The 27,362-nt window shown below is 41.0% G+C and overlaps 1 protein-coding gene across 6 annotated transcripts in view; it reads left to right on the top strand.

Annotated features, from left to right (window-relative positions):
- Positions 1 to 27,362, top strand: part of HMCN1 (hemicentin 1) — a 397,788-nt gene that overhangs the window by 362,324 nt on the left and 8,102 nt on the right. For 4 of the 6 annotated variants that reach the window (XM_028530624.2, XM_036015317.1, XM_036015316.1 and 1 more), the window contains 16 exons: positions 1,508 to 1,678; positions 1,841 to 2,011; positions 2,645 to 2,815; positions 2,968 to 3,138; positions 6,175 to 6,324; positions 6,619 to 6,756; positions 7,755 to 7,876; positions 8,952 to 9,189; positions 12,352 to 12,414; positions 13,395 to 13,514; positions 14,427 to 14,561; positions 17,920 to 18,033; positions 18,706 to 18,831; positions 20,117 to 20,245; positions 22,513 to 22,863; positions 26,470 to 26,589. In XM_028530624.2, the coding sequence (XP_028386425.1) occupies positions 1,508 to 1,678; positions 1,841 to 2,011; positions 2,645 to 2,815; positions 2,968 to 3,138; positions 6,175 to 6,324; positions 6,619 to 6,756; positions 7,755 to 7,876; positions 8,952 to 9,189; positions 12,352 to 12,414; positions 13,395 to 13,514; positions 14,427 to 14,561; positions 17,920 to 18,033; positions 18,706 to 18,831; positions 20,117 to 20,245; positions 22,513 to 22,863; positions 26,470 to 26,589 (2,490 nt within the window). Of the gene's footprint in view, positions 1 to 1,507; positions 1,679 to 1,840; positions 2,028 to 2,644; positions 2,816 to 2,967; positions 3,139 to 6,174; positions 6,325 to 6,618; positions 6,757 to 7,754; positions 7,877 to 8,951; positions 9,190 to 12,351; positions 12,415 to 13,394; positions 13,515 to 14,426; positions 14,562 to 17,919; positions 18,034 to 18,705; positions 18,832 to 20,116; positions 20,246 to 22,512; positions 22,864 to 26,469; positions 26,590 to 27,362 lie in introns of those variants that run through there. The other 2 variants (XM_036015314.1, XM_036015318.1) reach the window with 2 other exon arrangements.

Below are 27,362 nucleotides of genomic sequence, written 5' to 3'. Positions count from 1 at the left end.
ACCAGCCTTGAAAATAGAACATGTGAAAATAATTGGAACCAATGAATTTTTAAAATCACATAGCCCATATTTAAGGATTATGAGCATCAGCAATCAGAATTAATAAAGAAATAGTTTTGAGTAATACCTGCCAAATTTTTAAAGGCTTCCTTCTTTTCTTTTAGGAAAGAATACTTTTTAGTGAAAATTTTAGTTGAATACTTTTTAGTGAAAATTTTGTCAGCTACAATAAATTTGTGTGACTGTGTTTGCCTATATCCATAAAATACAGGGACACGTAGGCAACTCATTTAGAAAACAAGTAATGAAAAGAGAATGTAAGATATGTTTTACAATGTCTTCTAAATAGAGCAACCAAATGAATATTTCATTACTTGGTTTTCAGGGTATTCTTTTGGTGTCTTATAGGTTGTTAAGAGACTATTTAGACACGGACCTTAACGCCCTGTTTTGGTCCATATCTTGGTTAAACTAGGTGACCAGAAAAACAAACTTTATGAGCCCAATATCTAGAAACTCCCCTCAAAACAGAACTATGACCTGGTATTGGCTTACACGTAAGAGAAACCATAATGTTGAGTGTCACCCATGCACCTGGTAAGAAACAGAAGGTTGTTCCTGTCTTGGGGTCAGATGGTGTCATATGTTAGTTACCAAACGAAAGCTCTCCACATCACTCCTTGGAAAATACTGGTTAGTTTTTTTTTCTGCTGCTTGGGAAGCAGGTGAGTGTGTCACTCAGAGCTTTTAATTCATGAACATTATGTAATGGAGACAGTTTTTTTCAAAGAAGTACAATTGTGCAAATCATCGTGTTGTAAACAGATCCAAGTACACTTTTAAACATGGAGCTGAGTTAGGGTTCACGGATGTGGCCTTGTAATCTGAGGTCCAAGTTGTCATTTGGAAACTTTTGTATTGTCCATAGCCACGTCTCAGGCTCTTCTACAGCCTTGCTGCTCAGCTTCTGGTTCCTTCCACTTTCCCCAGAACACAGAGCACAGACAAATGCTCATGTAGGTTTAAAAACTCAGATTGTGTTTACTGATGGCAGTTTGATCAAATGTTATAAGGGTCAAGTCAAGGAACATGTATAAAGGACCGATGGACAGGGACAACAGCAGCGGGGCAGGGATTGCATGTGTGAGAGGGGGCTGGGCAGGGCAGGGGACAGCAGCAGGGAAAAATGGGGACAACTGTGTAATTGGACAACAGAGTGAAAAATTGTTTTAAATTTTATTTTAATACAATACCCCTGTTGGGTAAAGTCAAGAATTTATCCTGGCATCAGTTAGCCTTGTGAATTTTCCTGTAGACACCAACTCCCATGAAAATCTAACCAGAAGGAGAAAGGAAGAACATCACTCATGTCTCCCATTTTAATTATTTTAGACTCTGGGCTAATTTAACTCATTACTGAGTTCATTTACTCGTCTAATTTTGTCGTTGTTTGTTTTAACAAACATGAGTCTGTGACTTGAAACTGTGTCCCTGGGGCTGTTTCTAGTTCCTGGAGCGTGGAGCGCTTGGCAGCCGTGGGGCGCGTGCAGCAGAAGTTGCGGGAAGGGCACCCAGACGAGGACAAGACTGTGCAACAACCCACCGCCGTCGTTTGGTGGCGCCTACTGTGAGGGAGCAGAAACACAGATGCAAGTTTGCAACGAAAGGCACTGCCCAGGTGGGAGAAATGCAATGTCTATGCCCCTTATAAATGGACATCTGCCTCTTATCTAGGTGGCACGTCAGTGAGAACCAGTGCCAGTCAGAACGTCTCTCAACCTAGCGATGCCTGCTCATTTTTAAGTAGTAACAGAGCACATGTGTTTCTTCCTTAATCCAGTTGATGGCAAGTGGGCCCCCTGGGCCAGCTGGAGCGCCTGTACCGTGTCGTGTGGAGGAGGTGCCAGGCAGAGGACAAGGGACTGCTCTGATCCTGTTCCACAGTATGGAGGGAGCAAATGTGAAGGGAGTGACGTCCAGAGCGATTTTTGCAATAGTGACCCTTGTCCAAGTGAGTGTTGCAAATAGTGAGTCAAAATTATACTTTCTCAAAGTTCCATGATGGCTTGAAGTCCTTAAAGTTATGATATTCTGTTACTTGGTTCGTCTGCCTTTGATTTAGGACATCAAAATGTTGTAGGACTGCTGCATGACTGTATCATACCATAGAGGTCATTGATTTGTATGCGCCCTGTTTCCTTTTTTAATGGGACCAGCTGCAGAGCACACAGATGGGGGCACCCCGTGCTAACTGTTAATAATGTTGACAGTTCCTTTATGGAGGCAAGCAGGTGGCTCTCTGCCGTAATGCAGTCACCAAGCTAGATTTTTAGAACCCAGCAGCATCTGAGTCCACGGGATTGCGCATGTGACAGCCTTGACTCATCAAGAGCACAGACCTTGTCTCATTCATACCCTCAGGTCCTGGAACACTGTAAGGCTCCATAAATGTGTGTTAAGTGGAGTTGTACAGTCACGAGAATATATACCCAGTTTCTGGTCAAAACTACAGCTAAATCATCTCCCTTTGGAAGCTGCCTGTTTATCGATTTGCATGTTTCATTTCGGGTCCCGGGGACAGTCCTTCCATATTTTCTGGGTGAATGTCACTGTTCAGCCCTTGTCCAATGGTTCTGTATTGTAGCTCATGGTAACTGGAGTCCTTGGAGCGGCTGGGGAATCTGCAGTCGGTCGTGTAACGGAGGGCAGATGCGGCGGTACCGCACCTGCGATAACCCTCATCCCTCCAATGGAGGAAGAGCTTGTGGGGGGCCTGACTCCCAGATCCAGAGATGCAACACTGACCCGTGTCCTGGTGAGCTCCCTGACCCCTGGCCGTAGAACAAGCAAAGCATTCTAGTTAGTGTTCATTTCAGATCTTAAAATCAAAGGTGTATAGGCAGGGCCACCCTAAATGTACATTTTCAGGCTGTTTGTTATCATTGACCATTGCCTTCTTGTTCCCAGTGGACGGGAGCTGGGGAAACTGGCATAGTTGGGGCCTGTGTTCTGCCTCTTGCGGAGGAGGGGAAAAGACTCGAAAACGCCTGTGCAACAACCCAGAGCCATCCAACGGTGGTCGCTCCTGTCCAGGAGACGCGACTCAGGTATCCAGGTGCAATCTACAAGCATGTCCAGGTAAGCAACCAAGTGGAATTTTGGCAGAACTATTGCTGGCACATTCACCCTTTCTGAACATTAAAAAAGGGTGTGACTCCGAGCCCATCAATAATCAAACAGTGCAATCTCTGCAAGGGAAAATTAGGACAAATGTCCTTACGTCCTCTGGCTGGTGCAGCTCTGCCCCAAAACTCACGGTTAGATTTTAGCCCATGCTTGCCCCTTTGCGGGCTCCCTTGTAAAAGCGTATGATCAGCACAGGGGTAGTTAGTAGTCTTGGGCTTGAGGGGCAAAGAGGCGTGGAAAAGCAGGGAAAACCAGGCTGAGGCTCCAGGCTGGAAAATGAGTGTGAAGCAGACACTGAGGATCTAACAGAAATGCACAACTGGAAACTGTCTCAAAGATGGAAATACGGAGAACATGAGTGTGGAAAGTGAAATAGAGGCCAATTGAGTTTGAGGAAAAGAAGTAGGAGGAGTTGAATTTAACTACCATAACTCACGTCATGCAACATGGCTGGCCATTGTAAGAAATGTAAAAATTTGGAAGAAACTAAGTCAAAATTCTAAAACTTGTGGAGTCCTAAGAAATAGTGGGCAGTACTAAGAGTACGTGGCTCAGAAGATACTTTCTAAGGGCCTAAGAAGACCAGAAAGAAGAGTTTAGCATTGCTAAAGCGTTGAGATGCCACTGGACCTCCCAAAGCTGTAGGCTGCGTTAGAGATAAACGTCTCCAGACGCACAGAGAGCAGGCCGACAGCCCGTGGCAGAGGGTGGAGGGATCGAGCAAAAAGGAAAAAAGGACTCACGGACATAGACGACAGTGCGGTGATTGGGGCGAGGGGGTGGCAGGGTAGAAGGGGGCTCTAAGGGGGTAAATGGTAATAAAAAAATACAATAAAAAATAAATTTAAAAAGTAAATACCATGTCCCTGGAACTGAAGAAGGCCCATTGGGCAGAGTGAGAGAGAGGGTTTGTGTGAAGAGATCACTAGGACGTAGACAGGCTGAAAAGGCAAGTATCCGTCAGCTGCTCAGTGCTTCTCAACGTATCAACTGATTGCCAAGGACTCTGCAGCTCTTCCACCACCTAGCATGCCGACAGGTCCCACATCGGTGGGGGCATCTTGTAGCTAGCTCAGCCTCTGGTGTCACCAGGGCCCCAGTGACAGAAGAAGTCCAAATACGCAGATTACAGAGCTTGGATCACAGAGTTGGGCAGTACATTTCAAGGATCCCAATTAGGTAGACGGACTAAGAGATGTCCGTTGAGGGCTGGGACTCAAGTTCACCTGTGAGATCCCACAGATAATCCCAACCAAGATCATGGTGGGAGGTCATGCTGGTTAGCAATGACCCAGACAACTAAGGGAATTCGTGATCCTCCTGCCCCTCTCTCCCCCTGCCTAGAAATAAAGGTAAGAACCAGAATGCCCCACAAGGTCCTGATTGGCCCTCCTGTCTGCTTTCCTGCATCACCTTGCAGTGTGGTTCCTATCGCTTTCTAAGCTCTCGCTTTGGGTTTCTCCAAGTAGCAAGCAGCCACCTCCGGAAAGAGTGACACACGCCATTTTCTCTCCCTGGAAAGCCTTTCTCCTGCCTTCCTCCCTGGCTTAGTGAAGACATCTGCTTTGTTTAGATTTCCGCTCATTTTTTACTTCCTTTGCAGACCTCCCCAAGTAGTAAATCTTATACACTAGTACATTTCAATTCTACATTTTTCATGGAATTCTAATTGATGTCTGTCTCCCCTATTTAGATATAAGCTCTATGGAGACAGGTCTCATGTCTTTTTTTCTCTTTCATATTACCGTTACATCCTCAATATTTGGTGAACAAATGAACATAGTCCAGAACATGAAGGCTGAATCATTGTGGGGGAAAAATGTTTTCTCTCACTAGTAATGTAAATTAAAATGATGAAATGCTATACTTACTGATTTCTCTGAGATTGAATATAATTGTATTTCTCTCCTATATATAATACATGATAAAAATATCTGAAACACCTAATGATTGTCTTAAAATATATTCAATTAAAAGGCATCAAATAATGAATATTCGTTAGTTTCACCATCAGCTTCTTCCCAGTATCTTTCTTTCTCCTATCAAAGCATGCAATTCATTCTAGACACAGTCATGAACCACCTCTTCTACATGAGTAACCAATAATTTTGTTGAACAAGGTCACATAAAATTACTGTAGAGATTATTTTTTAAAATGTATCGTTGTTTTTCCACCTGATTGTCTTGGTATGAATTTCGCAGCATTGTTAAAAGTACAATATCCTTCAAATTTTTCACAAGTTAAGCATTTTCAAATATATGTGTAATATGAAGAACCAGATAAGCGCAAGATCTGAAACCCAAGACTAAACAATAAATACCCCTTGGATGTGCCCCATTCGTGTTAACAGGGACCTGTCACAAGGCTTGCGAACTATTTTGCTGATGATTCCTCCTGTCCCTCTTTGTTCTCATGAAGGAGGCAAGTAGATAAAAGAACACAGGCTTGGATGCCAATCACATCTGTGTTCAGCCCTCATCCCACCACCTGGCTGTTCCTGGCTGTAACGATGATTTTTCTGGACTTTATTTACCTAGTCTGCAGGCTACTTCAGTAGTCTGTGGCTACTTAAATGACCTTATAGGATCTTTGGTAGGATTATAAGACTGAGCACACATTAGGCGCTTACCATATGTGTGACATGCTCAATAAACTCATTGTCATCATTTCATCACCGTCAACAAACACCTACTTTATTCTGGCTTTGGGACTGGGTGCCGATTGTATTCTTTGGGTTGTGAAATACAGTTACGATGTGCCGAGACTAGAAAAATCCTAGATTTATGTGGGATGATGAGTGTTACATGAGAGCAGAATGTTTTAGAGGATTATTTATTACACTCTTAAATTCAGATGTCAGATGACCTTTTCAAAGGTTTGAGAAAAGATTTGTAGCATCTTTGAATACTGGCCTTTTTTTTTTGTCTTCCATGTGATGTCGGTGAGATTATTTCCTTATCCAGGAATGTTTTTCCTTCTCCCCATAGGTGGTCCCCAGCGAGCCAGAGGAAGTGTTATTGGAAATATTAATGATGTTGAATTTGGAATTGCTTTCCTTAATGCCACAGTCACAGATAGCCCTACCTCTGATACTAAAATAGTACACGCCAAAATCACCAATGTGCCTCGCAGCCTTGGTAAGTTTATTTGCTTATAAAAGTAATTAAGAAACCTCTTTTTAAAAACGTATGTATTAGTCTTCATCTCCTTCTTGTCATTTAAAATTTCTGGAGGGTGTTACTACCTGTTCAGAACAGAGGTCCGTTCTGTCCCAGGGGTCAGCTCTTAAAGACACATGAAACCTGGTAATTATTTTATTGCCATGCAAGATTATTTAGGACTCATCCTTCTGACTAACACGCTGTGAAGACAATAATGACAGTGAGCTGTGAATATTTTCTTTGTCACCGTATGCATCCTTCTTGTTTCAGGTCCAGCAATGAGGAAGATCGTTTCTATTTTAAATCCCATCTATTGGACGACAGCGAAGGAAATCGGAGAAGCGGTGAATGGCTTCACCCTCACCAATGCGGTCTTCAAGAGAGAAACTCAAGTGGAATTCGCAACTGGTTAGAGCCAGCTGAACTTAATATTCTATTGCTATAAAAAATATGATGGCTTTAAAAGTTGGTGGTTAAGAAAAATACATTATGTGTTCCCACAGAGAATAATTTCGAGGTTTCTGAAGCAATCTTATCGTAAATGATATAAAAGCAACTTTTCATTTCCCTGTAAATTTTTACTGACATGAGTCTCTAAGAGGCCATGTGTTTTCAAACAGTATAGTGATTTTTTTATACCCCCAAACTTTTTTGTCGTATTTTACGTATCTTTTCTCCTTAGAAAAACTTTTAAAGGCCAAACAGAATAGGAGAATGAGTCATTGCTATTAATTAAAGGCTTTTGTCTGTGAACCTGACATTCAATGAGAATACCTTACAGGGAAATAAAGACAAGCAAATCTAAATGCTTTTAGCTTTATCCTCAGTGTTGGTGACTATGTACTAGCTATTCACGGCTCTTTCCAAGTGCATACAAGTCCATTCCGAGCTCATCAAAGGTTGTCAGATGGCAGCGATCTTTACAGAAGAAAGACCGAAGGAGGGCATAGCTTTGATCATCTCACAGTTGGGTCTGTCGTGACCATCCACTTACTAAGACACCCTTTGCTACTTGTTGAAACATCAAAAAGGGCAAAGCTCTGTGGACAGACCTGCAGCTATTGCCAGTTTGCCTGGTGAAGCCATCTAAGCTGTCGGTCCCTTCTCGCTAGCAACCCATCTTGGCAGAACTGTCTTGCTGATTGCTTTGGATTTTAAAGTGTAGAATCCTTCACATAATCATATCCTACATTAGATTGTGTAAAACGAGATTTTAGAATGCACCTAATTCAATAAGCCTCACATTAATTTGGAAACCAAGGGCTAATTTAATTCTCTTACTGTTCATGTTTATTCAAGCTTTGAGCAAAATAACATAGCTGACCTGGAATGTAAGGTAGATCTGTTCTGCCCTTACACGAGCCGCGTAGTTTTTGCTGTTAAAGTGAACGCGTTGTAATTCCCAGGAGAAATCCTGCGGATGACGCACATCGCGCGGGGCCTGGATTCCGACGGTGCTTTGCTGCTCGATATCGTTGTGAGCGGCTACGTCCTGCAGCTGCAGTCACCCGCTGAAGTCGCTCTGAAGGTAAACTGTCGGGATAACTGGCCTTCCCTGTTTATTGGAGTAACGGCAAGAGTGGGAGTCAGAGATCCACAGGAAGAGTGCAGAGAACTTGGGTAGTGTCTCTTGTTTGCTTTGGGGAGTAAATGTCTGAGCCACTGAGGTTAGAAATGGCTGTCTGGTCTTTGTTTACAGTAGCCAAACCATGGAAACAACCTAAGTGTCCATGGGCAGGTGAATGGACAAAGAGGATGTGATATGAGAGATATAGAGATAGATATAGCTATAGACATAGATATAGATGATATAGGTATAGATGATATAGACATAGATATAGATATAATATAGATATAGCTAGATAACAGCATGGATGAATCTCGACAGTATGATGCTAAGTGAAGTAAGTCAATGGAAAAAGACAAAAACCATATGATTTCACTTATATGTGGAATATGAAACAAAAAGTAACAAACTCATAGACCCACACAACAGTATGGTGGTTACCAGAGGGGGATAGGGGTGGGAGGGGACGTGTGTGAAGGGGACCAAACATGTGGCAATAAAGGAGGCTAGATTTTGGGTGGGGAGCACACAACAGAGTACACAGGTGTTGAATTATGATCTTATACACCTGAAATTATATCGTGTCATTAACCCATGGTACCCCAGTAAATTTAACTCTAAAAAATCTTTAGGGACAAGTCTTTCCAAACTCTCCACAGTTCAGTACTCTGTTCATCGGGACCAAGGTCACTGCTGCGTTGATCTAAGCCCTTTGTTTCATTTTCTACCAACAGCATAGTAACTGTGGCATAAAAGTTTCTGAAGTTAAAGAATAAACAATCTTTTCCTGACATTCAACCGACAGCTTTGAGTCCCTTATTTTCATAATTTATAACAATAAAATTATTAGACTAATTTAATCATTAAAAAGTTCAAATTTCATTTCCTGAAGACTACTCTTAAAGTACAACATTACTTAGAACTAAAGATGTTTAGCCTCTAAGCCTGTGTCCCCCCTCATCCTGCATCTCCTCGTACCCACCAGAAAAACGTAGGTTGAGCCCCGCTGACCCTCAAACCCACATGTCCCCCGCAGGACTACACAGAGGACTATGTCCAGACAGGCCCTGGGCAACTGTACGCCTACTCCACGCGGCTGTTCACCATCGACGGCATCGGCGTCCCCTACACGTGGAACCACACCGTGTTCTACGACCAGGCCCGGGGAAGGATGCCTTTCCTGGTAGAAACACTGCACGCATCCTCTGTGGAGTCTGACTACAACCAGCTAGAGGAGACACTGGGTTTTAAAATTCATGCTTCCATTTCCAAAGGTAATTTGGTTAAGAGAAAAGTCCAGAGCTTTCTAAAAGGGTCAAAGAATTGCATCCATACCGCTCACAGTAAGGACATTAAGGCATAAAACCAGCCACAGTGACATCAAGCCTTTGTGTGTGGTCTGTGTTTTGTGGTGGTAAAGCCAGTCCCGGGGGAGTTTGCTACATTTGTTTCCCTAATGTGCTTCTTCATATAACACAATGGAGTTGTTATTCTATTCCGTTGGCACAGAGGGGTTTAAAAATATATGCTCCGTCAGAATGATTTTTCTTTGGGTAATAAAATCCATTCTTCTTGTTCCTAATTTTACACTTTGTCAAGGAATTTTTTAAATTCTTGAAATGGAATATTAAGGTATATCTTAACCTAAATTAGCCCCCAAAATGTTTCCATGTTTTAAAAGCAGTGCAACAATAATCGGGATTCCATCTGTCATTTCTTGTTCCTGGAAGTTATAATTTTGGAACTGCTTCTCGTTTTCCAAGCATAGTTCTCCGGCCCGTGCTCTCAGCAGTCTCCCTGAGCTGCATGGCTTCTTGATTTGCCTGTTCCCTGGGATTTCCTTCTCAGTCACTACAGTTAGCAATCCGTATGCCATGGGGTTCGGGTGGTAGGAGGTACTCGCATGTAGTTATGTTGACACTGTTTGACGTTAACTTTGAACTTTACGTGCCCATGAGTACACTTAAAAATGGTTCATGTTGGCCTTGTGAATGTCTGTGTTGTGCTAGATTTCCTACAATAGATCCCAGTAACTTGTAAACAGCATCATTTTGTTTGGTCATGCTCAGTAGATACAGTAACATTTTATTTTTACGGCTTACTCTTGTTTTCATCAGTTGTGCCTGCGACTATTGCCTTCTCCAATTATAGCTGCTTCGTTAAATTTGACATCGTTGTAATCTAGGCCATCTGGGAGGTTGTGTTCATATTTTGAGATAATCATAAACTCAGGAAGCCTCTTGGCCATTGGGCCCGTAGCCTCACACCTGCCACCCCCCCCACACACACACACACAGATGTATTAGCACTGACACCTCCGATTACTGTTGTCACACATAATCAGGTCACTGGAGAGGAGCCACTGGGATGAAGAGTTATGTTTTCTTTTTTTAAGTGTATTTTATTGATTATGCTATTACAGTCATCCTAATTTTTCCCCTTTGTGCCCCTTCACCCAGTACCGCCCTTCCCTCCAACGATCCCCCACAACCCCGCTAAGTTCATGTCCGTGGGTCCTGCATATATGTTTGGCTCCTCCATCTCCTATACTTTTCTTAATATCTCCCTATCTGTTTTGTACCTACCAGTATTGCTTTCTATTCCCTGTACTCTTTCCCCTCCCTTTCCCCCTCCCTGCTGATAACCCCAATAATGCCTCCTTTTCATATTTAATCTCTACTCCTACTTTTTCTGGTACTCCATATATTAAAAAATAACTTGGAACAAGACTTTGATTAAAAAATCAGTTCATACCATCTGAGACTAGAGGAATTAAGATGATTTTTGAAAAGTCATGTAGAGTTTCTACCCAGTTGTGTAAATCCTTTAAACCTGAAAAGGCTTGAAGGTCTTTGTGGTACCGGTGGGGATGCTGTTGGGGAGTTTGGGTCCTTCTATAGGATACGTAAAGCCCCTGATGTAGATACTATGGTTGTGTGAATTACATCTGATATGATTGTATGAATTACATCTGATATGTGTGCCCACCTGATGAATCACATCTGATAGTTGTTGACATTTTCCTGAGAATTGGGTGCGTACCCACAACTTCCTTTTAGGTGACCACCAGGGGGCAAGCTTGCATTCTCAGTTGCTTAACCAGAAGGCTCTCTTCTGTGCTGGGTCTACAGTTGGGATTACAATGCAATTGGAGTCACTAGAGAGTTTGGTGAAAGTTCAGGTTTATAAGCACAAAGATTTTGGTTTCTCTAGACTAAGCTAGAGCCTGGGAGTTTGTATTTTTAACAACCCTTAAGTGATTCTAATGTATCTGATCTGCACATTGGCATTTGGAAACTGCTAGTCAAGATAACTCACAATATAAATAATATAATTTTTAATGTATCCTTAAAATTAAATGGATTTATTTTTTAAACATAATTATAAAATATGTTTAATTTTTACAAGTTAAAAAAGAGGTCAGAAACCATCAAGGAAAAGACAAATAAATTTAACTACAAGTAAGTTTTTTTTTAATTTCTTCATGGGAGAAAAAAAACAACTGAGAAGGTAAAATAGACACCGAGAAAAAATATTTGCATTACATATTACGGACAACTATGATTAACCTTAATATGTGCAAGGCTTTTAAAAAACAATAAGAAAAAAGTAAACACCCCAAAAGAAAAATACATAAAGGCTAAGGACAGGAAATGCACAAAGGAAGAGACAGTAGTGAAAAAGCGAATGTGAAAAATCGTTAAACTTCCCCAATAAGCAAAGAAATGCCCATGGAAACCAGGAGGCACCATTTTCAATCATTGCTCAGTACTGGAGCGGTACAGGGAAATGAACATGCCCCCACCCCCGCCCCCACCCCACCCCCATACACCGCAGGCAGCGCTGTGACTCCGTTTGACATTCCCGGACACTGGCGTGTATCAGCAGGCTTTCACGTCTTCCCACCTTTTAGTTTTCTCATTCAGCTGTCTGCCCTAAGAAAATCACCAAGATGGCCGATAATAAATGTCCTGGAAGTAAGAGGCAAATATGCAAAGGATGGTACAGCTCTTGATAAACTCTTAAGCAGTCATTAAAATAATTTTAAGGGAATATTTAGCTTATTTATTCATTAAAAATATAGAGCACCCACTGTGTACCAGTCACTGTCCTCTGTGTTGACAGTATAACTGTGAACGAGGGACAGGAGAATGTCCACGACATGACGGTAATTGGAAAGCAGTGCACACACGATGTGACCTCGATCGGGGTTGCCCATCCTACAGCGATTATAAGAAAACCTTTATATTGGTTGACACATTAAAAGTTTTCTCTTCCTGCCTGTTTCCACCTGTTGCGTGTGATGTGCTGCGCATTCCATATTTGGCATACCTCCCCCCCCACCCCCCCCACCCCCCGGGGAAGCTTGTCCTGGAAAGAAGCAAGGTGCTAACCATCCACCCAGCCAGTTAATTTTGCTTTCTCCCCTGCGGCAGGAGATCGCAGCAATCAGTGTCCCTCCGGGTTTGCCTTAGACTCAGTCGGACCCTTTTGTGCTGGTGAGTATAGGAATAAACAGTGCATTTGTATTTATATTGAAATGTTATTAATGGATACCCCTTAATGGGCATCTATTGCCATTTTGCTGGAAATTTAATCATCACAATCATCTTACAAGTGTCCCTTTTTACACTGAGATGTAAAGAAGTTAAGTGGGTTGCCTACGATCCCTCAGCTTCAAGCAGCAGAGCTGGATTTGAACTTTAGAGACGAAGCCTGTGCTGTCAGGGAGCTTAGGGAAGTGCAGAGGCGGAGCGAGCACAGGGACCACACACCGGACTCTGGGTGGCCACTTGATTGCCGTGGATGTGAAACAGCAGTAGTTCAACTCTAAGTCACGTAACCCTAGGCTTGCTCAGCCACAGGACAGGGGAGGCCTGCGGGCCAAAGACTGGTGACTAAACCAGCCTTGTCTCATCCAAGTACCAGCACGAGAGAGTCACAGATAAGTAAACAGCTGAGTAAAAGTCTCCAAGAGCTCAAATTTGCACACACCATGCCTTTCTTTCACTGGTAGGCGGTGTAATGTGGAGTATTGGCAAGAGGTGGTCTTTAGAAATCCTACTGCCCAGATTCAAATTCCTGCTCTGCCAGTGATGACCTGGTAACCTTGGGCAATTTACTCGACCCCTTTGCTCCTTAGTTTTGTCATGCAAATGGAAATAGCAATAAAAATACTTATCTCCTAGGATCGTTTCTATTGATGAGTTCAGGTAGGTAAAAAGATATTAGATATGGTAAATGGTTGTTATATCTTAGTTATCATCATTGTTTTTAGAATTGATCTAAACATCTATTCACTATCAAAGATCATTTGGGGACCCAGAAGTAATTTGTACTCAGCATTTCCATGTTGTGACACATCGAGCATGTTCTGTTTACACTGTTCAATTCAATGGCCTCTTTAAACACTTCCTGTAATAACTCCCAGAAAGTAGGGGGTTTGCGTACTAACGGGGCCCTTTGCTGCTCCTGCCAGATGAAGACGAGTGTGCGGCCCGGAAGCCCTGCTCCCACACCTGCCACAACGCCATGGGGACCTACTACTGCTCCTGCCCCCAGGGCCTCACCATCGCTGCTGACGGAAGAACTTGCCAAGGTATCTGTTCACAAACCTCCGTCCAGTAGACGCATTTCAGCGAAGGTCATGGCAATGTCAACCCAGGAAAAGTGTGACAGACCAGTGCTCTCCTTTCCTGCTCTCTCTGCCCCACCTGGGCCACAGACAACAGACCTTCCCTGGGTTGAGGAAGGAGGGAAAAGGAAATACTGCCGACACACTGCCTTCCTGTGGGGCAGCTGGTGTGGGTGGCCAGGGTGACTCTCTCATGCCCCACAACACAGTGAGGAGAGGCGTCAGGGCTACGGTCATACTCATTTTACAATGATAAAACTGAGGAAACGTTGAGGAAGAATTTAAGCAAACTGTACAATCCTGGTAGCACTTCGGGAACATTAACAAAAAACATATATTTTTTTTTCTATCAGACACAAGGTATGCTTTAAAGTTAAAATTGTGTAAGAATCTAGTTTTATAATTAAAAATGATGAAAAGAGGGACTTCTCCCTCCTTGTCCAAGGAGATCCCCTTCTAAATGTCGAAAAAGCGTAGGGATGTTAGAGAGAGAGGAATAACTTGTATGAAGTGTCCAGTATGGATCGAGCACCTTACATACATCATTTCCTTTAAATCTTAAAGCAACACTGAGAGACAGATATGATAATCCTTGCTGTACAGATGAGAAAACTGACCTCAGAAAGGAGAAGTACCATTTTTAGAGTCCCCTAATTGATAAGTGGTAGAACGGGTGGGCTAGAAAGATATCACGCTCTTCTGCTGTGAGCTTGTCACCCATTTAATTCACCTGAAATGACTCAACCAAAAAAGTCAGCATTCCCGCTCTTACGTATTTTTAAGCGCTATTGACTGCTTTTCTTATATGCATTTCACAGCAGGTTCTTAGCTGGGTTTCTTCAACTCACGTTGGTTGAATAACTCCCATTGTTGCAGATATTGATGAGTGTGCTTTGGGTGGACACACTTGCCACGCTGGTCAAGACTGTGACAACACCATTGGGTCCTATCGCTGTGTGGTCCGCTGTGGAATTGGCTTTCGAAGAACCTCTGATGGGCTGAGTTGTCAAGGTATAAAGATGGAGGCTTTCACTTTATCTTATTATATGAAGTATTAAGAGCCCTTGCCTTTTAAATCGTTTATGGTAAATTCTTTTATAGATGGAGCTTCTTGGTAAGGTCTTTAGATGTCATATTCTATGGCTATTTCAAATATTTGCAGCACAGTGGTTTGGAATAATAACATTTGCCTGTTATAGTTGAGTGAGGAGATTATATGGCATGATCTAATAGAATTGACTTCATAAAACTCTGTTGCATGAAACTATGAAAATATTTATTGCAGGACTTTTTAAATAGACTTTATGGTTTTTAATGGCTTGAATTTTTTATTTAACTTCAGCAGATATTGGAATAGAAAAATGAATTCTGCAGAATTTCACAAATAAATTTTCCAGTCTCCACTAACCAATGTTATTATCCAATGGCAAAGCAACTGTAATGCTATGAACATTCTCCATAATAAATGTACTGAGGTAGAAAACAGGCAAAAAGAGACACTAAAATATTACTTGCATAGCATTGTTACAACACCTTTTCTTTAAAATCCCAACGTGCATATTATCACTTCAAAAGATATACAGCATTTCCATTATATTTGCAAACAACCTTACACAGCTTTTAAAAACTTGAAAAAGTTTTAAGCCATCTAAAAAGCACTTAGCAAAGTTGATACGTCTACATGATGGAATACTGTCCGCTCCAGGAATAACCTCGGGTTTAGAAGGTGACCGCAAACGCCCGTTATCATGCAACATGCATAGACTAGACCGACCGTCCTCCTCTGAACTGCCACGTTACCGCGACCGTGCTTTACTCGATGAGGAAGAGCTGCGGTGCGTGACCCGGGGGCGGCAGAGGGTGCCTGTTTCTGAGCACTGCAGGAGATCACTCACCTGAACTAACTTCCTTGTGTCGATGGGGGCAAAGTTTCATTTGATATTAAAAGCTTGAGCCCTGGGTCAGTGGATTTGGGAACAAGCCAGAAAGAGACGGCGAGGGCCCCAACTAGGTGGGCTCCGCCTTTCCTGTGCTCACATAAGCAGGGGTCCAATGAGTGTAATGTACTGTTTGGCTTGTTTTTGGTGTGTAGGTACACCAATAGTACATCTGATATTCAGAAAGACAAAAATAGGGGAAAGTTGAAATTTAAAGGGACAATGAGCACACTTATAATAGTGTATGGTATTTGAGGGAACTATGTACACAGAAAACAAGTGCTTCATTGGTCCCCCATATAGACTTTATTTTTTTAGAGCAGTTTCAGGTTCACAGCAAAACTGGGTGAAAGGTGAAGATCTTCCCCATATACCACCTGCCCAACTTATGCATGGCGCCCCCCCAGTGTCAAAATCCTGCACCAGAGCGGTGCATTTATTTTACCAAGGATTAGCCTACATTAACACATCATTATCACCCTAAATCGGTAGTTTACACTGGGATTTACTCCTGGGGTTGTACCTTCCATGGGTCTTGACATGTGAATAATGACATGTATCCTCCCTTACGGTATCATACAGAATAGATTCCCTGTCCTAAAAGTCCTATGCTCCGCCCAGTCCTCCCCCAGACCTCTGGTATCCACTAATCTTTTTATTGTCTCCACAGTTTAGCCTTTCCCAGTGTCATCTAGGTGGGATTATATAGTGTGTATACTTTTCTGGTTGGCTTTTTTAAAAAATATTTTATTTATTTATTTTTAGAGAGGGAAGGGAGGAGGAGAGAGAGAGAGAGAGAGAAAGAAACATCAATGTGCGGTTGCTGGGGGTCATGGCCTGCAACCCAGGAATGTACCCTGGCTGGGATCTGGTTGGCTTTTTTACTGAGTAATATGCATTTAAGTTTCCTCCGTGCCTTTTCATGGGTTGATAATTCATTTCTTTTTCGTGCTGAATAATATTTCATTGTCTGAATGTACCACAGTATTTGTCTGTTCACCTACTGAAGGACATCCTGGTTGCTTCCAGGGCTTTGCAATTACGAATAAAGCTGCTGTCGGGATTTTTCATACAGGCAGAAACAGTGGATAAAAAGCTAAATGCCTATAATAATAGAAAAAGTGAATAAATGATGGTGCATACACAAAATGCACCATTGTGCAGCTATTATAAATAGTAGAATGGAGCTCAACTATTTGGCTTAAGGATTATGCATCTAGAAAATAAACATTAACAAAGAAAAAGAAAACGGATTTTTATATTTAGGTAGAGATATATATGTGTAAGTGGAAGAGACATATTATTTGCACTGTATTGTTAATACAGGTTGGTTCTGGTGGACACGACAGTAGAAGGGACAAGGGAGGCCAGGCAGAAAAGGAGAAATTATATGAAAATCTCTCTAAATTATAGGATCACATTTGTGTATTTATATTAACATGTGCAGATTTTGAAAGATTAAATTAGAAGTTCTCAAGTAGGAAACAAGTACAAAGTAAGACACTGGCGATCTCGATTTTGGGAAGGTAAGGTGAGGACTAAGTATGGTGAGTGTCGTTTTGAAAAGTTTGGAATGGAATGACAGAGAAGTGAGGAAGTTTGAAATGAGCAGAGAGGGATTTGGTTAGGCTAGGAAAAATTTGGTTATGTCTCTAGGTTTATGGGGAAGATGACAGGAAGGAGGAAGGCCTTTAAAAATACACAAGAGGAAGGAATTGTCAATGGACCACAATCCTCATATTGAGGGGGAAGGAGAGAGGCTGCAGAGCTCAAAAGCTCCAGGAGGGGCACTTTTCTTACAGGAAAGGAGAGAACGCTCTTCCTTTGGGGCTGGAAGGAAGGAGAGGGGAAAGGGTACAAAAGCAGGCAGCATGCCTGAGTTTCAGGAGTTCATCCTGCACTTTTTGTATTACACTACGACCCAGATGGTGTCTGGGAAGACTGATTTGGCAATGACCACAGACGAGGAGCTATGCCAGAGAAGCAGCCAGTCAGGCACAAGGTGATACTGCCCTGCATCAGACTAATAGCAGCCAACACGGGGATGAAAGGTCGATTGCAAAGCATGTTGCGGAAGACCTTAATGTGCTTTTCCTGTCTTCGTATTCCCGTTGTCAGCAGCATTCCGGGGCTGAAACTTCCTGGAAACAGGAGCGGGAGCCATGTGGTCAAGTACTTAAAGTCGAAGTGTGATGCGTTCTGAGTCCCCAGACAATGCCCCCCTGAGCGGGGTGTGGAAGAGAGATGCTGTCCCCACCAGCGAATTCTGTCCGTTGTCCGGCAGATGACATGAGAGCAATTGTGTTGAGTTCGTTGTAGGGAAGAACTGAAACACGATCAATTGCCAAATAGGATTAAAGTGTTAAACATCTGGGGCCAATTAACCCAAGTTTTCTAACAGAGCGTAATGAAAGTTTTGTTTTCTGTAACAGATATTAACGAATGTCAAGAATCCAGCCCCTGCCACCACCGCTGTCTGAATGCCATAGGCAGTTTTCACTGTGGGTGTGAACCTGGGTATCAGCTCAGAGGCAGAAAATGTGTGGGTAAGGAAGGGCTTTGAATTCAAAAGCGTAACATCTTCATAACTTCTCAGTAGTGTCCGACCTTGTCCACAGGCTGTGCCCTGAGCCTCATGTGTAGCTGGAATACCTTCTATGTGGCATGTATATAATCCACAGAAAAACAAAGTGGAAGCAAATGTTATGCTTTATAGATTTTCCTTTCTAGTTACATAACGCTTTTTAAACATGCCCCCTATTGTATTTGCCAGTTTTTTACACAGAAGGATAATATAGGGTGGGGCAAAAGTAGGTTTATTGTTGCTTATATGGAAAATAAAATAATATAGTATTTGATAAACAATAATACAAGTGTAAACTGTTTTGCATACTCAACGATAAACCTACTTTTGCCTCACCTTGTCTATAATGTGTACCTATATAAAGTTAAATAACATATATATAATTTTATTTTTCTAGGAGGAAATGATTGGTATGGCAACCAGCTCTGTGAAATGTTTTTTATTTTTATTATTCTGTTTGAAACTTTAACTGTGTTACATGCCTTGTTGGATTTAAACACTTTTACTTTACATAATGGTTATGCAATCAATATCTATATTAGCTTATAATATCCTTAAAACCCCAAAGTATAATTTGTGTGGAAACGCTGGAGAAACCATCTCCTCAGCCTGCATTCCATGTTCTTTTATGAAGACGTGAACGAATGTCGCCAGAACGTGTGCAGACCGGATCAGCACTGCGAGAACACGCGTGGGGGCTACAAGTGCATCGACCTGTGTCCACACGGAACGACCAAGGCGGAGAACGGAACCTGCGTCGGTGAGTGACTGGCCGTTTCGGTGACTGAGATCCTTGTGCCATTGACAAGCCAAGTGAGGCATCGTTTTTAAAACTAATGATTGGAGTACATGTAATATAATAAGGAAGTAATGCTTTTTCCAGGGTTTTTTTTATTCTTAACTTCTAGTAAGGATGACCTCTGGGGTTCCAGGGTCATGGCTATCCCAGGAAACAGAAGCTCACCATGGAGATACGACCATTTTGAGCTCCCATCACTTACACATTTGGTTTAACATCCACATAAATTAATAGTGTCTCTTATTCCTAATATGCAATTTGGCATATGTGTTTAGAATTTCATAGGAAGCTTGAGAAAGTATTGTTTGTAGAATTTATTAAAAGTTCAAAACATAGTTATTGTAGAACTAAGTATTCTTTAAATGTCAAAGCAATGACCAGACAATAATGTAAATTATATTTCCTCCTAAGTTTATTCTTTTTGTGCCTGTTCTGTACCAAGCTGCCATAGTTAGCAAAATTATGAGCTGCACAATTTTAAAAAATGAAAATATGCCATTGCTGCTCCTATGTACTTACAATCTACTGGCATAGATTGGCTAACTCCGTTTCCTTCACCAAAAGAAACAAACTATAATAGAAGGCAGAGTGAAACACCACAAAAGAGGTGCAGATAAAACTGTACAAGAGTATGGGAAAGAGTGGTTTTATGTCATAAGAGTGACTCTCAGAGGTATCATGGAAGTGATCACGTTTCAGTATAGCCTTGAAGAGAATCTTGGATTACCCAGTCTTGGAAACTGAGGGAGTAAGTTGAAGGTAACTGGCATTTGCAGCCTGGTTGACCGGGGAGAAAGAGTACTATAACCGTAAATAGGTGGTAACGATAGGACAGTGGGGACATGCTGAGTTTGAAGAACTGGTAAAGCAGGGAGCTGGGGATGAGCAGCTAGCAGCTAGAATGTGGGACTGTCGATAAGAGGTAATGTAGTGCAGTTGCTCTAATATACATCAACACGCTTACTAGAGTCACTAATGTAAATGGCCAAGGAGGAGGGAGTATGGAGAAGGGGGAAGAAAAAAACAAAAGCAGAGATTGGAATTCCTTCTGCAGTAAGGAGCAAGAGGAGGAAAAGTAACCAGTTAATAAGTAGCAGAGCTAGGACTCGAACCCAGATTTTCTGACTCCAGGTCTTAACCACAAGGTGAGAAACACAACCTTTGGCAATTCTAAAGAATGTTCACTTTAAATACTAGGTTTCGAAAGAGGAAATGTTACTACTTTTTATTGCCTCCATGTCTGTAGATATTGATGAGTGTAAAGATGGGACCCATCAGTGCAGATATAACCAGATATGTGAGAATACGAGAGGCAGCTACCGTTGTGTCTGCCCCAGAGGGTACCGCTCTCAAGGCGTGGGAAGACCCTGTATGGGTAAGTGAACAGGAACTCGCGTTGAGTAGTGAAGTTACCGAGCCTTACCAACCTGAGTGGGACTCCTCTCTACCCTCAACTGCTTTCTTGCTACAATTACAAAATGTGTAACTTGCTTTAAGTAAATCAGAACAGAATTTGAATAAAAGTTGACCCTTGAACAACATGGGTTTGGACTGCACGGGTACATTTATATGCGGGGTACATTTATATATTTATATATCAGTAAAGATACAGTCAGCTCTCTGTATCCCTGGGTTTTGCACCTGTGGATTCAACCAACTATGAACTGAAAACAGTATTTTCTGTATGTAGCTGGGAATTTGTGGTGTGGAGGGTATATGGGCTGTTCTGTGCCCTGTTACAGGAAGGACTTGAGTGTCCATGGATTTTGGTACCCACAAGGCCCTGAACCCATTCTCCCTGCAGATACCGAGGGATGGCTGAGTTTTGGGGAAGTCAAAAGTTATAGACAGATTTTTGACTGCATGAGGGTTGGCATCCCTAACCACTAATTGTTCAAGGGTCAGTTGTGCTTCTTAGAAGCTTCATATTGAGTTCATTTTATACTAACTTCAAGTGATAATGCTAACCATTATATAGTGCTTACTGTACACTGTGCATATCGAAATGAAGTTCTGATATTATTGCCATGGCAACCTAATTGTGAAGATTATGTCATTAATTATCTCTGTATGCACATGACATAAATGTTTCTGTAGACATATTTAATTTGAATATGAAGTATACTTGTTATAATATGAAGATTTAGGTATGAAGGATTAAAATGTGAACATACAATTTAAGTAAATTGATAATTTATTATTTTATTTACCATATATTTAGTGCCTATTGCATGCCATTTCCTATGCTAAGAATATCTCATTTAATTCTCTTAATTATCTATTTGTTTCCATCTAATTGAATATAAAGTAATGCAATTAATAGATAATATGAAATATCTCTAAGAAAGTAAACATATGCTTTTTATTAAATTAATGTATTTGTCATCAAGAGACTGATCTATCAAATTCTATTTCTCCTCAGAATATTTAAGTGTAGCAAAAAATTGTGTGGGCCTTTAAATACTGGCTTCTGGTTTGCATGCCATGCTTTAAAATTGGTTGCCTTGGTTATCTACTTAACAATTATTTATAGCAAATTCTCCCATGGAGACTTAGTTTTGTTTTTATAGGGTACCTAGCATAGCATTTAACACATAGCAAATGTTCAAAGAAATATCATTACTAAAATAAATACTTTAAATAACAGAAATACATATTACTTCGATATTCTCTTTAGATATTGTACTTAAGATGTAATTTAACATCTTGATCAGTCATAACGTGACCCAGCAGGATGAAAGGTGTTTATTTGCTCACTGATTTGAGTAGGAGTTGAATGCCAGGCACTGGACTGGGCAGTAGTCAGTGAGGAAGGTAGGGCCATTGCCCTGGAGAGATTAAAGTGTTGATTTAAACTTTGGCCCACCAAAATAATTTTAAAGCAAAATTTCCTACTTTCATTTTACTTAGTTGTGTTTTTTTTTTCATTCAACTCTGGTAATGAATTAAAGAATTTGTTTGTAATCTCTGGTTTTTATACAATTACCCAATTGATAGGAAAAGTTGGAAGTAATACTCTGTTGACCTAGGGAATAGAAAGGAAAATAACTTTTTTAAATTTTATGGACTTTATGAGTTTATATCTTAGGAATAAACTATTCTATTCTATCTTTATTTCCATTGTTTTAATGTTTTATAAAAATGTAACTGATTTGATTATTAATAATTATTGATTAAACACATACAAAAGAAAATAAAAGTGTTTACAGGTGTACCAATATTCCTGCATCTGAAACGTATCATGTATGAAAAGTTAGAGGCACTAGTGCTCAAGCTAAAGTCAAACCCAAACTAGCAGTGTGATGTCCTTCCCTCCAGCAACAGAATTAAGCACTACATTAGCTTTGAACTTTGAGTTTTCCTGGATCCAAGTGCACTACTTTCTATATGACCCTGTATGTTTCTGTTGTACATGTGAAGCAGTCTTGAGAGAGAGGCATAAAATCATTCTGTATATTCATATCTGGATGATTAAAGCTTTCTCAAAAGTTCCTAACAGTTGAGAAATGACCGTATTCCTGGCTTTGGAGGGTAACATAATGTCTTCAGTTTGTTCCACGGACTGATTCTTTATTCCTGTGTTTTGTGTGTGTATGTGTATGTTTTTTTTTCTCTTTTTTATGTATCATGGCACACGAGCAGACATTAATGAGTGTGAACAAGTGCCTAAGCCTTGTGCGTATCAGTGCTTCAACACCCCCGGCAGCTTCAAGTGTGTGTGCCCCCCAGGACAGCATTTATTAGGGGACGGGAAATCTTGCGCCGGATTGGAGAGGCTGCCCACTTATGGCACTCAGTACAGTAGCTATAACCTTGCTCGGTACTCCCCCGTGAGAAACAACTATCAACCTCAACAGCATTACAGACAGTACTCACATCTCTACAGCTCCTACTCAGAGTATAGAAACAGCAGAGCATCTCTCTCCAGGACTAGAAGGACTATTAGGAAAACTTGCCCTGAAGGCTCTGAGGCAAGACATGACACATGTGTAGGTAAATGTCAGTCATATTGCATTTCCTTCCCGCGGGCTCTCAGACGGGCCAGCCTAAGCATACGTGCAGCGCCCGTGACCGTTTGGGTGCAGTGACCGACATCCGATCTCAAGTCTGGGGTGGCTCTTAAGTTTCGAGACATTTTCTCGAGCATCTAAAACCATTACAGATTTTATTCAAGGGAATGATGTATTGACATGTGTGCATTCTAATAATTTGCTGGTTTATGTGGACAGTTCTTTGGTCCCCCTGAAAGTGTTACAACTTGAATGCTGTACAGAAATCAATGTCAGTGGCACCCAAAGTATGGTTTTACAAAAGAGGTTGTGCATACTGTCGCATAATGCAATGCATCATTATGGCTGTATCTGATTGATACCAAAGCAGAGGTTAACAGTGAAACTTCCACATGTTCAGCGGGCTCTTTGTTCTATGGGACAACCAGCACTATGTTGACAATTGTCCCCCACCCCCACAGAATTTCTCAGTTCGATTATTTTGTGTGTGTGTGTATATCTATGTGTGTGTCACTGAAAAGATATATGAACCAGGACAAAATTAAATTGCTTCCATCACTCAAAAGTACGTGCTTTCAATATCTTTATCTAAACTCACAAGTCTGTATTTTAATTTGTTTGCAAAGGGAAAGTGTAATTTCCAACTCAGAAATTGAGACCTTGTTTTCTGTTCAGTCGCATGCGTTACCATCTGTCATTCGTTTAAATCCATTTTCTGGGAGTAGTCACAGTTTGCATGTCATTGAGCTATGCACCAAGAGGAATTAGCAAACAGGAATTAGCCCCACTATTTGTTAGATGAACAAAGAAAGCGAAGTAGAGAGGGAGGAGGGAGACAAGAAGGGAGGGAAGAAAGAAATTCTGTTTCAGTTTAAGAGACCCCTATGCCAATCTTATTTTCTTGCATTTTTCTTAAATGTTCTACGCTTTGTTTATTCTCTCCTGAATAGGCTAACTTTAATCATTCCTTCTAAACACTTTAAAATGTCTTCTCCTGCTGACCTTATTTTTTTCTCATTTCTTTTTTTTTTTTATCTTCTCCAAACCTGTTCCTGCATCACTATCTTCTCAGACTTGCTTCCTTGACCACTCTTGGTACACCAGCTTCTCCTATCACCTGTACCCAGCTGGGCGCTCTAAACTTCCGGGCATTTAAACTTTAACCTTTCTTCTTTAGGTCCTTATTTTCCCGGGACTTTTCTGTCTAGATGTCCTGATATACCCTGAAGTTTAATAGAATATGGAATATTTTTCCTATGGTCAGCTTCCGGATCCTGAAACTTCAAACATTAGTGCATTCATTAACAACTCTCTGCACTTCCTCCCATACGGCGAAACACCACTTAATCACTGAACCTGCAGACTCCACTGTCCTTACTAGTATGTCAGACACCACTCCTGACCTGCTCCAAACCATGCTGACTGTTTCTCGTTTTCATGCTCAAAATTTTGACCTGCCTCTTTGTTGGTTAAGACTTTTCCTCCTTTTACTGACAGAATTAGCATCTGACATTTTGTCTTTCAAAATTTCTTCCAAATAGTTAGGCTCACTGAAGGGCTTTCATATCCTATGGTTATCCCAACTCTTCACCTTCATTTTAGACACATTCTTCTCTTCTTTGTTCTTCTGCCTAAAAAATATTACTTGTGATGTGATAAATGAATTAAGCTATACCCCCTCACATGTACCATGTGCCATCTAGCTGACTTCTCAATAATCTGAAAGCCCAAGTCATTTAAGAAAGTGTTCCTCATTAGTAACCCAATTCTCTTTCTTGATCACTATCTACACCTTGTAGTTTCATCACAGTAGAGTCTTTTAAATGTTTTCTGTGTCTTTGTGTTTGTATCACACTAATATTATGTTTACAGGAAGTAATCTTCCCCAGAGCATCTACTCTTTGAGGCAGCGATTATCTCAGAGTGAGGACCAATCTTGGAAAATCTAAAGTGAATTTCTATAACTAGTCAATTACTGGATATTTAAGTTTTATTTCAGGGCAATTAATAGGCTTGAAAATTAGAAATATTTCATAAAATGTGGTGAGTATTTTATAGTGTTGGTGCTAATAAAGAAATTTACACCAAGATTGCAGACAGCTTTGGAATTACTTGATGAGCAAATTGCCTGAAACACCAAATGCCTTTAATTAATTAACCATCTGGAACAGATAACTTAGAAAAGATTCAAATTGACACTGTGGAATCATGTTAGACTCAGGCGAAAATTTAGCTTGGTGAGGAATGGATTTGAAAGCTTCGCAGGAAAAGTGAAGACTGCGGTGCTTCTGAATACAGAAATCACTGCAGAACCACACTCTGGGAGGTGCGAGATCTCTTGCCTGGACTTTAGTGTCACTTATGTTTCTGTTGTTATTTTAGGTTAAAGCAGATGATAAAGGGAAAAGTAAAAATAACTCATACAAGTTCTGGAACAAATGCTTTGGTTAACTGGAATAGGACAAAAACATTGACAAACATTCAATGAGTGTCATTAACAGATTTGGAATTGTTGCAATTATATTCTGAGCATATGCAAAATGTGCAAATTTTGCGCTGAGACCCCTTCCAGTTTTTATTCTGTCTTCTCTTTACCTTCACCTGACTTGACTCCTCCTCCCATTCCACATCACATTCTCCTCTTCATTCTTCCGCTGGTTGGTGTGTGCTCAGGGACTGCCAGCAAATTTTAATATTACTCAAAGCAAAACACAGTCAGGACTAGAAATCTGAGGCCTCCCAAATCATATCTCACCCTGAAAGCAAGTATCAGTTTTAATTATCACCTATTCTCACTCTCCTTTTTATTGCTATTTTGGCTTTGTTTAATAATAGCAGACAGATATCTCTTTATAGTTTAGAAAATGCTTTCACATATGTTACCATATGGGAACCTTCGAAAAACCTACAAATGAGGGAGATTGTATTACTGACTCCTTTTGGCAGAAAAATCAACTGATAACCTTGAGAAATTAAGTTACCTGCCCAAGAGAATAGCAATTATATAGAGAGAGTTACCATTAGTACTTTACAAGTAAATGAGGTTTGATGAAAATTCCTATCACAAAAATAAAAACACTCCCACTTGATAATATCTGTGTACAGGAAAGCTATGCATGGTGTTGGGGGAGAGTCCAGGGAGAAAAAGAAGGAGAGGCAGCTAAAGCTTAAACAAAATAAAAACTGACATTCTTCTTTCCTATTAATCTCAATAGAAACTTTATCTTTTAAAAAGTCTACTATTTTGTCAAGAGTTGGTATTTCGGTGGTTCAGGATCTTGTACCAGTCTGTTTTGTCTGTCATTCCAGTCTGTCTTACTTACCTAATACAGAAATTGGCCCTTTGGGGGGTTTCAGCTTATATATGTCTATACACAGATGAAATGGTCATATTTTATAAAATAGTGCAGTTTGTACTGGACTCCATTAAAAACAGACTGTGATATGAAACAGCTCTGAGCATCTATACACGCATGAATATTAAATCACAGAGAAGTTTTTTTTACTGTATATGAACAACTGGTGCTGTCACAGTTGTGGCCTTTGCTTTGTTTTGCATGGTTATCCACTCTGCTTTCTTTCTGCACAGACATTGATGAGTGTGAAAACAGAGACACCTGCCAACACGAGTGTAAAAATACCTTTGGGAGCTATCGCTGTCTCTGCCCACCTGGCTATCAGCTCATGCTCAACGGAAAGACATGTCAAGGTGAGACAGTGGTGGGATGTTTCCTCCTGCGGCTGACTTAAAACCAACATAAGAGAGAGGGAGAAATGAAATGTCCTCTTTTTGGAAGACATTCTCTTTGTTGCTTCCTGTTCTCTCTCATTCCTGCTGTTCTGACTTACCTTTAAGCATTGGTTTTGCATTAGGAGAAGCAGCGAGAAAGCCGATTAGCAAAGGAAATAGAAAAGAAACATTTTGGGCATTATCTCACTGAAGGACCAAGAATGCCTAGCCCAGTTTACCTTCTATATTTTTAAAACTTAATGGAATAGACCTCTTCAAACATTCTCCACATCTCGGCTAAGCTGGAAGGGGGAGTGGGAGGAGAGCTTAGTGGATTTACTGAGCTCCCACTGGATTTCACGGGCTGGAGGCAGAAAGTGAACACAGCTTTTGCTCCCAACCATCAGTCTCCAAATATTTATTAAGAACTTACCTTATTCAGAACATTTTACTGAGATTTGAAAAACTAGTGATTCTACTACTGGGATTATACCCTAGGAATCCTGAAACACCAATTCAAAAGAACCTCTGCACCCCAGTGTTCATAGCCATGTTATTTACAATAGCCAAGTGCTGGAAACAGCCTAAGTGCCCATCAGTAAATGAGTGGATCAAAAAACTGTGGTACATTTACACAATGGAATACTGCACAGCAGAAAGAAAGAAGGAGCTCCTACCCTTCATGACAGCATGGATGGAACTAGAGAGCATTATGCCAAGTGAACTAAGCCAGGCGGTGAAAGACAAATACC

This window comes from Phyllostomus discolor, chromosome 14 (genome assembly GCF_004126475.2).
Source record: "Phyllostomus discolor isolate MPI-MPIP mPhyDis1 chromosome 14, mPhyDis1.pri.v3, whole genome shotgun sequence".
NCBI lineage: Eukaryota > Metazoa > Chordata > Mammalia > Chiroptera > Phyllostomidae > Phyllostomus > Phyllostomus discolor.
Note: the sequence above shows the minus strand (reverse complement) of the source record. Positions and strands in the feature narration are given on the sequence as shown.